The sequence below is a fragment of the Schistocerca serialis genome, chromosome 7, assembly GCF_023864345.2.
Source record: "Schistocerca serialis cubense isolate TAMUIC-IGC-003099 chromosome 7, iqSchSeri2.2, whole genome shotgun sequence".
Classification (NCBI taxonomy): domain Eukaryota; kingdom Metazoa; phylum Arthropoda; class Insecta; order Orthoptera; family Acrididae; genus Schistocerca; species Schistocerca serialis.
Window position 1 is genome coordinate 549,466,621 of NC_064644.1, and position 15,195 is coordinate 549,481,815.

General features: G+C 40.2%; 1 protein-coding gene across 1 annotated transcript in view; it reads right to left on the reverse strand.

Annotated features, from left to right (window-relative positions):
* LOC126412412 (nuclear exosome regulator NRDE2) overlaps positions 1-14,873 on the reverse strand; it is a 160,695-nt gene extending 145,822 nt beyond the window's left edge. The window contains exon 1 of the mRNA XM_050081997.1: positions 14,668-14,873. Within this exon, the coding sequence (XP_049937954.1) occupies positions 14,668-14,749 (82 nt within the window). The 5' untranslated portion in view covers positions 14,750-14,873. The remainder of the gene's footprint in view (positions 1-14,667) is intronic.
* Positions 14,874-15,195: the final 322 nt, after the last annotated feature.

Genomic DNA, 15,195 nt, shown 5'->3' on the forward strand with positions numbered 1-15,195 from the left:
GTGGTTTGGAACATCATACAGTTCAACAAAGATGTTTTACAGAATAGAAAGATGATGGAAGGAGACAGTGGTTGGTATGGGAAGAATAATTCAGAAAGGTAAAGTAGTTCTGAAACTGAACTATCTGATGGAAACAGGAGGGGAGCAAATGGAGGTAATATGTTGTGAGCTGGAGCGCTCAGTGTTAGATGTACATGGAAACAAAAGGCATATGACCATACGACAGTAGTACAGTTAACAATCTTGTCTGCTAATGATACAACATTCAGTAGAATTATGATGAACAAGCAAGGTTCTATGAATGCTATGGGTAGTACAGTGGCAGCTATTCTGCTCATAGCTAAAGTGTAACAGACACTAATCTGCAATGTACATATGTGCACATTCTGGGGGCTATCATGTTATTTTTTTAAAGTCTCAATCTGCAATGACATTGATTATACCTCAAGACCTATGTGCACCTCCTAGATTAAAATTCCACTCTTCACTTAGCTTCTACAACAACTTTGCTAAATATGTTCTGCACCTCCTAGTTCTAACTATTCAAGTGGACAAGTGGTAAACTCTACAACAGCTAAGTACCAGAGCATCTCAACCAGCAAAATGTCAGTCTAAGGAAAGAGTGCTGAGTAAAAGAAGCGCCACCTACACAATGCTATAAATCTGATTTACCAGACATCAACACTATCTGTGTCATAGGCTGCCCAATACCATTCTCCCGAGGCTGTCTCCAATCCAAATGAACATGATGGTGCATGGCCACTGCTTTATTCCCCCACACAAGTGCATCTGATGGGCATCAAAAATGGTTCAAATGGCTCTGAGCACTATGGGACTTAACTTCTAAGGTCATCAGTCCCCTAGAACTTAGAACGACTTAAACCTAACTAACCTAAGGACATCACACACATCCAAGCCCGAGGCAGGATTCGAACCTGCAACCATAGCGGTCGTGCGGTTCCAGACTGTAGTGATGGGCATCCCTTAGTACACTTAGGTAAAGGGCTTTATGGGCAGTTAAGCAGGCACTGCTCTCTTTTCATGTATAGTAGTTCCATTGTGAGGAGATGCTCCAGGGTGCAGAACAGGTCAGAAAAACAAAAGAGGAAAGGCCGCTGGACCTGATGGGATACCAGTTCGATTTTACACAGAGTACGCGACGGAACTTGCCCCCCTTCTTGCAGCAGTGTACCGTAGGTCTCTAAAAGAGCGTAGCATTCCAAAGGATTGGAAAAGAGCACAGGTCATCCCCGTTTTCAAGAAGGGACGTCGAACAGATGTGCAGAACTATAGACCTATATCTCTAACGTCGATCAGTTGTAGAATTTTGGAACATGTATTATGTTTGAGTATGATGACTCTTCTGGAGACTAGAAATCTACTCTGTAGGAATCAGCATGGGTTTCGAAAAAGACGGTCGTGTGAAACCCAGCTCGCGCTATTCGTCCACGAGACTCAGAGGCCATAGACACGGGTTCACAGGTAGATGCCGTGTTTCTTGACTTCCGCAAGGCGTTCGATACAGTTCCCCACAGTCGTTTAATGAACAAACTAAGAGCATGTGGACTATCAGACCAACTGTGTGATTGGATTGAGGAGTTCCTAGATAACAGAACGCAGCATGTCATTCTCAATGGAGAGAAGTCTTCCGAAGTAAGAGTGATTTGAGGTGTGCCGCAGGGGAGTGTCATAGGACCATTGCTATTCACAATATACATAAATGACCTGGTGGATGACATCGGAAGTTCACTGAGGCTTTTTGCAGATGATGCTGTGATGTATCGAGAGGTTGTAACAATGGAAAATTGTACTGAAATGCAGGAGGATCTGCAGCGAATTGACGCATGGTGCAGGGAATGGCAATTGAATCTCAATGTAGACAAGTGTAATGTGCTGCGAATACATAGAAAGATAGATCCCTTATCATTTAGCTACAAAATAGCAGGTCAGCAACTGGAAGCAGTTAATTCCATAAATTATCTGGGAGTACGCATTAGGAGTGATTTAAAATGGAATGATCATATAAAGTTGATCATCGGTAAAGCAGATGCCAGACAGATTCATTGGAAGAATCCTAAGGAAATTCAATCTGAAAACAAAGGAAGTAGGTTACAGTACGCTTGTTTGCCTACTGCTTGAATACTGCTCAGCAGTGTGGGACCCGTACCTGATAGAAGAGATAGAGAAGATCCAACGAAGAGAAGTGCGCTTCGTTACAGGATCATTTAGTAATCGTGAAAGCGTTACGGAGATGATAGATAAACTCCAGTGGAAGACTCTGCAGGAGAGACGCTCAGTAGCTCGGTACGGCCTTTTGTTAAAGTTTCGAGAACATACCTTCACCGAAGAGTCAAGCAGTATATTGCTCCCTCCTACGTATATCTCGCGAAGGGACCATGAGGATAAAATCAGAGAGATTAGAGCCCACACAGAAGCATACCGACAATCCTTCTTTCCACGAACAATACGAGACTGGAATAGAAAGGAGAACCGATAGAGGTACTCAGGGTACCCTCCGCCACACACCGTCAGGTGGCTTGCGGAGTATGGATGTAGATGTAGATGTAGAATATTTTTCTACGTTCAGTGTAAACATAGCATGAAAAACCACATTTTATGGGAAAATGGCATCACTTCAATCATAAAATTTTTGCAGGATGAATTTATCTTCCTACTATAAATAACAGAAATAGCTCAACGAAAACAGGACAACAATGAAAAACTGGTAAATTAAAGGAACCATTCTCTGTCAGCAGGTCACATAGGTAAAGGTGGAAAATTTTCACTAACATGGATGAGGTCCGAGATCAGAAATCACATCATTATTCAGAAATAGAAAAGTTAATAACATAACACTGAGTTGTCCAACACTATAATGCACAGAACTGTGTCTTGGATATTCTTTGCCTGAGCTTCTGATTGGAGACCTTTTTAGCTGCCACAGTTTCAGCAGCATGTGCGCCTTCAGTGTAATTATTTATTACATGTGGCTGTGAAGAGTGTGCATAGGGCGCGACACTGCATTCTGGTACAAGTGCACTTTTACACTGTCAGCAGCTTTTCCATTCAGTGTTGGAGTTGGTAGTGGTTTGCATAGTGAATATGACAAGATGGTGGAACCAATGAGAAAACAGTGTCTGATTAACATGTCACAATGTCAAGTGTATGAAATTATGTATCAGCAAAATGGAGTATATTGTGTATAGTGCTGTCATATAAAACAGGATATTCAGTGAAATTTAAACAGTATGCTTAGGTTCCTGCCAAAACACCAACTAAGAAATCAAAACATTCTAAAAATATGCCAAACAGTTTTGAAATGATCATCAGACTATTCTTCATTTTTTTATTGTTGATGTCGATAAATAAAGAAGCTTTGCACAGTCATGCAGATGGTCAGCATGTTGCCACTCTTTGGGTCAAGCATGCAATGCAATTCCAGTTGTCAACTTTGATCCGCAACATAACCATGTCGTGTGATATCATGAAGGTGCAGTGTATTTTAAATGGATTATTTGTGTAGGGAGACTGTTGTCACGGCTACAGGAAGCAGTGGTGCAATGTAATGGTGGATGTTTGTATTTGTAATTTGATTTGTAGTGATGGTTTAATTTTTGGGATCAACTCTTCGGTGTGTTGGCATGTGGAATATAGGAGTTTTGCCTTGGAGTTGTGTTTGAATATTTCACTGCCTGCAGTACGGTTTGGTCTGGGAGATTTCTGTTGGCTTTTCAGTGATAGAATAGATTAGATGTTCTTTTCATTCCAACTGATCCATTGTGAGGAGATGCTCCAGGGTGCAGAACAGGTCAGAAAAACAAGAATATACAATAAATATTTACAATAAAAAACATATATGACAATGTCCCTTCCACAGATTACAAGTGGAGTGATCATCATGGATGTGGAATGAGTCAGAAAAATTTCGGACATATTTTCAATTGTTGTTGTTGTTGTTGTTGTTGTGGTCTTCAGTCCTGAGACTGGTTTGATGCAACTCTCCATGCTACTCTATCCCGTGCAAGCTTCTTCATCTCCCAGTACCTACAGCAACCTACATCCTTCTGAATCTGCTTAGTGTATTCATCTCTTGGTCTCCCTCTACGATTTTTACCCTCCACGCTGCCCTCCAATGCTAAATTTGTGATCCCTTGATGCCTCAAAACATGTCCTACCAACCGATCCCTTCTTCTAGTCAAGTTGTGCCACAAACTTCTCTTCTCCCCAATCCTATTCAATACCTCCTCATTAGTTACGTGATCTACCCACCTTATCTTCAGCATTCTTCTGTAGCACCACATTTCGAAAGCTTCTATTCTCTTCTTGTCCAAACTAGTTATCGTCCATGTTTCACTTCCATACATGGCTGCACTCCATACAAATACTTTCAGAAACGACTTCCTGACACTTAAATCTATACTCGATGTTAACAAATTTCTCTTCTTCAGAAACGCTTTCCTTGCCATTGCCAGTCTACATTTTATATCCTCTCTACTTCGACCATCATCAGTTATTTTACTCCCCAAATAGCAAAACTCCTTTACTACTTTAAGTGTCTCATTTCCTAATCTAATCCCCTCAGCATCACCCGATTTAATGTGACTACATTCCATTATCCTCGTTTTGCTTTTGTTGATGTTCATCTTATATCCTCCTTTCAAGACACTGTCCATTCCGTTCAACTGCTCTTCCAAGTCCTTTGCTGTCTCTGACAGAATTACAATGTCATCGGCAAACCTCAAAGTTTTTACTTCTTCTCCATGAATTTCAATACCTACTCCGAATTTTTCTTTTGTTTCCTTTACTGCTTGCTCAATATACAGATTGAATACCATCGGGGAGAGGCTACAGCCCTGTCTCACTCCTTTCCCAACCACTGCTTCCCTTTCATGCCCCTCGACTCTTATAACTGCCCTCTGGTTTCTGTACAAATTGTAAATAGCCTTTCGCTACCTGTATTTTACCCCTGCCACCTTCAGAATTTGAAAGAGAGTTCTCCAGTTAACATTGTCAAAAGCTTTCTCTAAGTCTACAAATGCTAGAAACGTAGGTTTGCCTTTTCTTAATCTTTCTTCTAAGATTAGTCGTAAGGTTAGTATTGCCTCACGTGTTCCAGTGTTTCTACGGAATCCAAACTGATCCTCCCCGAGGTCCGCTTCTACCAGTTTTTCCATTCATCTGTAAAGAATTCGCGTTAGTATTTTGCAGCTGTGACTTATTAAACTGATAGTTCTGTAATTTTCACATCTGTCAACACCTGCTTTCTTTGGGATTGGAATTATTATATTCTTCTTGAAGTCTGTGGGTATTTTGCCTGTCTCATACATCTTGCTCACCAGATGGTAGAGTTTTGTCATGACTGGCTCTCCCAAGGCCATCAGTAGTTCTAATGGAATGTTGTCTACTCCCGGGGCCTTGTTTCGACTCAGGTCTTTCAGTGCTCTGTCAAACTCTTCACGCAGTATCTTATCTCCCATTTCATCTTCATCTACATCCTCTTCCATTTCCATAATATTGTCCTCAAGTACATCGCCCTTGTATAAACCCTTTCTGCTTTCCTTTCTTTGCTTAGAACTGGGTTGCCATCTGAGCTCTTGATATTCATACAAGTGGTTCTCTTCTCTCCAAAGGTCTCTTTAATTTTCCTGTAGGCAGTATCTATCTTACCCCTAGTGAGACAAGCCTCTACATCCTTACACTTGTACTCTAGCCATCCCTGCTTAGCCATTTTGCACTTCCTGTCAATCTCATTTTTGAGGCGTTTGTATTCCTTTTTGCCTGCTTCATCTACTGCATTTTTATATTTTCTCCTTTCATCAATTAAATTCAATATTTCTTCTGTTACCCAAGGATTTCTATTAGCCCTCGTCTTTTTACCTACTTGATCCTCTGCTGCCTTCACTACTTCATCCCTCAGAGCTACCCATTCTTCTTCTACTGTATTTCTTTCCCCCATTCCTGTCAATTGTTCCCTTATGCTCTCCCTGAAACTCTCTACAACCTCTGGTTCTTTCAGTTTATCCAAGTCCCATCTCCTTAAATTCCCGCCTTTTTGCAGTTTCTTCAGTTTCAATCTGCAGTTCATAACCAATAGAGTGTGGTCAGAATCCACATCTGCCCCTGGAAATGTCTTGCAATTTAAAACCTGGTTCCTAAATCTCTGTCTTACCATTATGTAATCTATCTGATACCTTTTAGTATCTCCAGGATTCTTCCAGGTATACAACCTTCTTTCATGATTCTTGAACCAAGTGTTAGCTATGATTAAGTTATGCTCTGTGCAAAATTCTACAAGGCGGCTTCCTCTTTCATTTCTTCCCCCCAATCCATATTCACCTACTATGTTTCCTTCTCTCCCTTTTCCTAGTGACGAATTCCAGTCACCCATGACTATTAAATTTTCGTCTCCCTTCACTACCTGAATAATTTCTTTTATCTCGTCATACATTTCATCAATTTCTTCATCATCTGCAGAGCTAGTTGTCATATAAACTTGTACTACTGTAGTAGGCATGGGCTTTGTGTCTATCTTGGCCACAATAATGCGTTCACTATGCTGTTTGTAGTAGCTAACCCGCACTCCTATTTTTTTATTCATTATTAAACCTACTCCTGCATTACCCTTATTTGATTTTGTATTTATAACCCTGTAATCACCTGACCAAAGGTCTTGTTCCTCCTGCCACCGAACTTCACTAATTCACACTATATCGAACTTTAACCTATCCATTTCCCTTTTTAAATTTTCTAACCTACCTGCCCGATTAAGGGATCTGACATTCCACGCTCCGATCCGTAGAATGCCAGTTTTCTTTCTCCTGATAACAACGTCCTCTTGAGTAGTCCCCGCCCGGAGATCTGAATGGGGGACAATTTTACCTCCGGAATATTTTACCCAAGAGGACGCCATCATCATTTAATCATACAGTAAAGCTGCATGTGCTCGGGAAAAATTACGGCTGTAGTTTCCCCTTGCTTTCAGCCGTTCGCAGTACCAGCACAGCAAGGCTGTTTTGGTTAATGTTACAAGGCCAGATCAGTCAATCATCCAGACTGTTGCCCCTGCAACTACTGAAAAGGCTGCTGCCCCTCTTCAGGAACCACATGTTTGTCTGGCCTCTCAACAGATACCCCTCCGTTGTGGTTGCACCTACGGTACGGCCATCTGTATCGCTGAGGCACGCAAGCCTCCCCACCAACGGCACGGTCCATGGTTCATGGGTTTTTCAATTATGAAGTAACAAACAATACAGAAAAAGAACAATGGACACATTTTTGGACCAAAGTGATTATAAATCTTTGTGAAGATTATTAATATTTTTAGTAATTATTCCATGAACTGACCTGTTGGTTTGGAAAAGAAATATGTTTTTATTCCTAGATTCCTAAAAAGGCTCTGCAGGATGTTCTGAATTTACATCACATATTGTTCTTACTAGTACATGTTTTTGGACATGGGAAACTTTAGCAGCACATGATGGCGCATGAAAGAACAGGTTTACTGTTAGCAGTCACTGTTTACATCCAAAATGTGTTTCATAGGTTTGAACCTCCATCATCTGCTGGATTTATATATGTTAATATGATGTGTGTGTTGTATTACAACACTGGGGCAACTTGTGGAACTGTTTCCAGAGGTCACAAGCTATTTCCTCCGTCGTAATACATCATATATTATGTTGTGCAGTGAACACATATTAGATGGTGTACAAAAATCATGACTGCACATGTTGTTTTAATAATGTCGGATTTACCAGTGGTGGGGTCAGTGAGGTTACATGGGACAGGTGTTACAATGAGAACATTTGTAGGGGGAAGATGCTCAGAGCTCAGATCATATGGTTTCACACAGATGTTTCAGAGGAGAAATTATGATGGAAGGAGATAGTGGATAGAATGTGAAGGATAGGTCAGAAAGGTATACTAGTTCTGCAACTGGACTGTCAGATGGAACAGGAGGGGAGTGAATGGAGATAATATGCTGTGACCTAGGGTGCTTAGTGTTAGATGTGCGAGGAAACAGAAGGCATATGACCATATGACAGTAGTATAGTTAACAATCTTGTCAGCTAACGATGCAGCAGTCAGTGGAATTATGATGAATAGGAAAGGTACTACAAATGCTATGAGTAATACAGTGGCAGCCACTATGCTCACAGCTGAAGTGGAACAGATACTAATCTGCAATGTACATATGTGCACATTCTAGGGGCTACCTTACTATTTTTTTAAAGTCTCAATCTGCAATAACATTGATTATACCTCACGATCTATGTGCACCTCCTAGATTAAAATTCCATTCTTAACTTAGCTTCTATAACCGCTAAATATGTTCTGCGCCTCCTAGTTCTACCTCTTCAAATGGACAAATTGGTAAACTCTACAACAGCCAAGTACTAGAGCACCTCAACCAGCAAAATGTCACTCTAAGGAAAGAGCATGGAGTAAAAGAAGTGCCACCTACACAATATGATAAATCTGATTTACCAGATATCAACGCTATCTGTATAAGAGCTTGTCACAGGCTGTCTGGTACCATTCTCCCAAGGCTGTCTCCAACTGAACATGATGGTGCATGGCCAACATCTGCCTTATTCCCCACACAAGCATAGCAGATGGGCACCCCCAGGACATTGAGGTAAAGTGCTTTACAAGCAGGTAAGCAGGCACTACTCTTCTTTCATAGATAATTTTAACAATATTTTTCTACATTAAATGTAAATATAGCATGAAAAACAACACTGTACAGGAGAATGGCATTATTTCAACCATGTAAAATTTTTTCAGGATGAATTTATCATGCTACTATAAACAATAAAAACAGCTTGAAAGAAGTAGTATGACAGTACAAAATTAGTAGATTCAAGGAGTCGTTCTCTGTCGGCAAGTCCATAAATAATAAAGATCGAAAACTTTCATTAACATAGGTGAGGTCTCAGATCAGAAGCCACATCATCATTCAGAAATAGACATAAATGTTAAATTACAGGAAACTGAGATGTACAACACAATAATGCACATAGTTGTATCTTGGATATTCTTTGCATGATCTTCTGATTGCAAACATTTTTAGCTGACACCATCTCATGCAGCATGTATGTCTTCAATGTAATTATTTATTACATGTTTGTATGAAGAATGTGCATCGGGTAGAACATCACATTTTGGTACAAGAGCATTTACAGTGTTGGCAGCTTTTCGGTTCAGTGCATCAGTTAGTAATGGTTTGTACAGTGACCATGACAAATCATGAGCTGGATGATTAGACAAGATGGTGGAACCAATGAGAAAATAGCGTTTGATAAACACTGTCATGATGTCAAGTGCATGAAACTATGTAGCAACATAATGGAACATATTGTGTAGAATGCTGTCATATAAAACATGCTATTCCAGCCTGGGCTCTTAGTTCCCACCTAAACACCACCTACGAAATCAAAGCATTCTGAAAATATGCCAAAAAGTTTTGAAACTATCATCAGGGTCTGCTACAGATCAATGCGTCATCACAGCCAGTTTTCCTCCAATCAAACCAAACTATAACACTGGAATTAAAAAAGATGTCCTAGGAAATCCTGTCATATTCTAAGAAACATACAACGCTGTAAATAAATACAAAAAGCATTAAGGAACCTTATAATACATAACAGCCAGATCACTAATCATCAGTCCCACTCTTTGTGTCAAAAACAAAAGTAAGCAATTCATGTCTTCCTCTGAATCAGGTCACTGTATTCAACAATTCTCATTTGCTGTCGTTTACTATCACCCGATTGGCTATGACTAATCGAAACAAATTCCCAGCAGCAGCGTGCTGCAGAAGACCCATTGACACCATAAGTGCATTGTAACCCCGCGTTCTTTTTATTGCTAATGACGATAAAAAAGTACCTTGGCACAGTCATATAAATGGTCGGCATATTGCCACATTTTGGGTCAAGTGTGCACTGCAATTCCACATATCGGCTCTGACCCATAATATAATTGTGTTGTGACGCATCACAAAGGTGCAGCATGTTTGAAATGGATTGTTTGCGTAGGGGGTCTGTTGGGTTGTTTTTGGGGGAGGAGACCACACAGCAAGGTCATCAGTCTCATTGGATTAGGGAAGGAGGTCAGCCGTGCCCTTTCAAAGTAACCATCCCGGTATTTTCCTGGAGCAATTTAGGGAAGCCACGGAAAGCCTAAATCAGGATGGCCGGACGTGGGATTGAACCATCATCCTCCCAAATTCGAGTCCAGTGGGCTAACCACTGCATCACTTCGCTCGGTAGGGGGTCTGTTGTTACGGTTGTAGTAAGCAGTGGTGCATGCTAGTGATGGATATCTGTGTTTGTAATTTGGTTTGTATTGATGGTTAAGTTTATGGAATCAAGTTTTTGGTGCAATGGTGTATGGAATCTTGGAGTTTTGCCTTGGAGTTGTGTTTGAATATTTCGTTGGCTGCAGTATGGCTTGGATAGGTAGAAACATTACTATCCTCCAGAGCTGGAAATGGTGACACTGGCCAAGTCATGACTCCGACAAAGCAGTGGAGATGATGCTGCACATGTTTCAGGACAGTCCCTTTTGTGCTTGAGTCAGATCACCCGAAGAACTGCATTAGCTGGCTCCAATGTCTCCACTGGCTGGAAAATCTGGAAACTGAGTTTTAATTTTTCCCTTCATTGATTTTCCTGGGCGTCAATACTTTTTGTTTGTAATGCTAATGTACAATACCACAACTGTATATCTGTGTTGTCCAAAAACATTAAATGTCAAGTAGGAAGAACAGTTATACAATTTAGGAAAAACATGGAAAACCTTAATCTGAATGGCTGGGCTGGAATCTGTATCCCACTTCTCCTAAACACAAGTCTGGGCTTACCTTAACCAACCTGCAACTTAACTGATAAGAAGGATGTAAGAAATATTCATGCATTATGTCTCATAAAGAATCAGGTCGTTAGGGATGCTTACGGCTCACTCAGTCTCTCCAGTTTAGGCTGCAAGATACAGCTACAACAAAGTTATTACACTGTAATTAAAACTATGCACAATGATTGGGAGAAAAAAGCGGGTTGCATCTGTCCATAAGAAGGGTAACAGAAGTGGTCCACAAAACAACTGTCCATTTCCACTCATCTCCATCTGTTGGAGAATCACAGACTGTACAGGGTGTCCCACTCAAACCTCCCTGATTTCAAAGACCCAGGAAAAAAAAAGAAAAAAAAACCACACAGTAGATATGTCAATAAAAAATGCACAATATAGTAGAGCACGACAGAGAATTTATTTATTTATCATCAGTACACCTCTACATGTGAACCTTGTAGCATGAAGAATATTGAGTCTATATTCAATTTCTTGCCTAGTTCTTTGTAACATTTCCTCTGTTATTGCTGCAATCGCATTAGTGATACGATGTCGCAACGTAGGAATATCATCCACTTTGGTTGCATACACGCGGTCTTCACGAATCCCCACAAGAAGAAATCAAGTGGTGTAATGTCGGGTGAATGTGGTGACCATGTAATGGATCCTCCACGTCTGATGCAACAACTGGGGCAGAGCTCCATCTTGTTGAAAACTGATGTTGGGCTGCAAATCTTGTATCTGACGGTACATAAACTGCTCCAACATGTCCACAAACACTGCCCATTCACTGTTTGTTCCACAAAGAAGAATGGTCCAACAATCCTGTCATGCATTAGCCCGCACCAGATGTTTAGTTAAGGGCTATCACGAACAGGCTTAATGACAACAGGTGGATTTTGCGAACCCCAAATGCAAACAATATGCCTATTAACCCTTGATGATAGATGAAAGGTTGCGTCATCTGAGAATAAACATCTTTACAGTAAGTTGGCATCCATATCAATATGCTGCTGCATATCTGCAGCAAATTGTCGCCGTGGTTTGTCATTCGGCATCAGATGTTGCAGAATTTACACTTTGTAAGCAAACATACAAAGACGCTGGTGAACTACACGATGCAATGCTTGATGAATTGACTTATGTGGGTTTCTGAGAAACATTTGTTTGATGTCCTCCACTGTCTCTTCTGAAACTCCGTAACGTGCACCACCAGAATGTTTCAGAACACTTCCTGTTGCCGGATACTTCCTATACCATTCCTTAATTGTTTTCTCATCAGGTGGATCACATTCATACACACGATGACAACTTCTTTACACAGTAATTGGCGATTTTGTTCCTGCAAACACACTACTGCTTGCGCCTGCTGCTGTGGAGTAGTCATTTTCACTTCATGCAACCATGCTGCACTCTAGCGACGATTCTTGGCTCTTCTGATGCGGGACATAAATTCTTTGAGATGCTCTACAATGTGGTGCATTTTTCACTGTCATATCTATTGTGGTTTTTTCTCCTGGGTCCTTGAAACCAGGGAAGTTTGAGTGGGACACCCTGTATTCTAATCTCAAACATTATGAGGTATATGAAACAGAATTACCTCCGACTTGTCAAATAGCACAGATTCTGAAAACATTGACCATGGGAATTCCAACTTGTGCTTTTATTATGTGACTTCCTGAAAGACACAGATCAAGGAAATCAGATGGATGCAGTATTTCTTGATTTCTGAAAGCCATTTGACTCAGTACCACACCAACATTATATAGCATATCAAACGAAATTTGTGACTGGGTGGAAGGTTTCTAAATAGGGAGGACACAGCATATTATCTTGGTTGGAGCGTCATTGACAGAAGTAGAAGTAATTAAGGTGTGCTCCAGGAAAGTAGACTGCAACCACTGTTGCATATTAATGACCAAGCGAACAATAATTGCAACCTCAGAATTTTCGCAGTTATCTATATAAAGTTGGAGAAATATTCAATCAGATCTCGATAAATTTCAAAGAGGTGCAACTTGCATTATATGTACACATATGGAAAATTATGTACTTTACAAACTGAAAAAAGTAGTGCACCATTTCCACAATATCACTGATTCACAATTAGTGTATCAATTCATACAAATACTGAGTGTAAAAACTTGTAGGGATATGAAATGGATTGATCACATAGGCTCAGTCATAGGTAAGACAGGTGTCAAACTTCAGTTCACTGGCATGGTACTGGAAAATGCTGTCTGTATACAAAGGAGACTGCTTACAAATCACTTGAATGTTCCATCTTAAGAAATAGCTCAAGTGTGTAGGACTCATACCACATGACTCTAACGGGGGATAGAGAAAACATACAATGAAGGGCAGCACATATGGTCACAAGTTTGTTTGACTCACAGGACATCACAGAAATGTTGAAAAACCTACATAATGACCTAAAATCACTTACCTTGGTCCAAAAAGGGGTCTAGTACCCAGGAACACACATTTACAATAAATTGCCAGCAATCAATCAAACTTGGGCTCAGATACAGCACAGTTTAAACGGAACTTGAAACACATTTTGATACACAATTACTTCTACTCTGTAGATGAATATCTTAACAGGGACTGTGAGGACAGCTTAGGTAGAAATATCTATTAGGTTTCAGTTTTAACAGCACTTTGTCACAACACGTGAAATTGGGTATTTTGCATATGATAGCTTTATTAAGGGTCCATAACTGTCTTCCATTCTGACAGTGTATTAATTACGTAAATATTACCAGTTCCAGTTTACTCTAATGTATTCACATAGTTTGACAATCTCCTGACAAATTATCAGGGAAATGAGTATTATATTCAAATGCCCCACACCATGAGCATCATCTCATTTTTGAGTCTATGAATGAAAACAGAATCTAATGTGAATTGGCAGAATTGAAGATAGACTCAAATGACTTGAAGATAAAATCAAAGCCAACATCAAGAACATGTACTAAACGAAAAGTCTACAGATAATCTTTGGTCATCTACCCTTTGCTTCAAAAAACGGATGTGAAGATAAGATTAGATTAACTACAGGAAACTGGAGGAATTTAACCAATCAACATGCAACAGAACTGGAAAGAAATCCTAAAATGTGATACCACATAAAGTGCCATATGCCATTCATATCACAGTTGTTTATTGAACACATATGTACACATAGAAACACTTTGCAAATGGGAAAAGCACACAAACAGACTGAACACACTGAAGAAAATTGGAAGTTCAAGCAAACTCACAGCAGGGCAAGGGAGACCTATCAACAATAGAATATAAATTAAAAGTGAAAATAATAAATTCTTCTGTTCAACACATTTAGCCTACGATATCTTTCACACCACAGTATAACAGATCATGCGAGGACGATATCAGAACAGAATATGGAGAGTAAAAAGTATATATATGGACATATAGTAAATACTTATGTAATATGAAAAATATGCTGTGCTGAGAGAATAGAAGCCACTTCTTCAACCATTTGCGGACGCATGTGTCTTTCAGTAACGGGAGGAGATCCATGAATGAAAATATAAGAGGAGGACACCACAAAACCATCCATAATACGGTCAGGCAACACTGTGAGAAGTGAAATGAGTATTTGGTCAACGAAAAGGGGAAAAACATAAAGAGCACATTTGACCAACATTAGTAGCGCAAAAATAAACATTATACTGTTAAACATTCAAAAAGAATATGATCATACGACAAGTTAAAACGCCTCACAATTTTTTTGCGTTGCTATTATGACAACAGGGAGACATGCAGATTCAATACAAACCAAGAAATTACCTCTCACTTTAGGGACATTGTCTGCATCATGTTGCTCGACAGACGCTGTCGCGTCTGCAGCGTAGGCTGGAAACAATGACATCAGAAACCATTTAACAGTACATTTTCTACCCTATATTCTCCTGTCGTCCTTTCTTCCTGACAACATCGAAAACTTGTAAACATTACGATGTAAACAGACCAGAGAAGTTTGAACGCAACTCACATATATCGGTACACACCTAACTCAATATGTGGTGATATCGATAGCAACGCGCATCGCTGGCCAGAGACCAGAAAAACATCTGTGGGTGAATCCACAGACTAGAAATATCTCTGGAGTCATGAGTATTGGCATTCGGATGCGCCACTTACATTATTGTCTGAGGAATGACCAGAACAGATTTTGCTGTCAACATAAATTGACAGCCTGATTACGCCATCTCAGGACGCAGTAGGTTTGCACGTAAAGAGTCCTGTACATTAAGAATGCCATTACATCACGAGTACGGATAGATTCTCTTCGTTGGTGCCGTGGGTTTGGCGTGA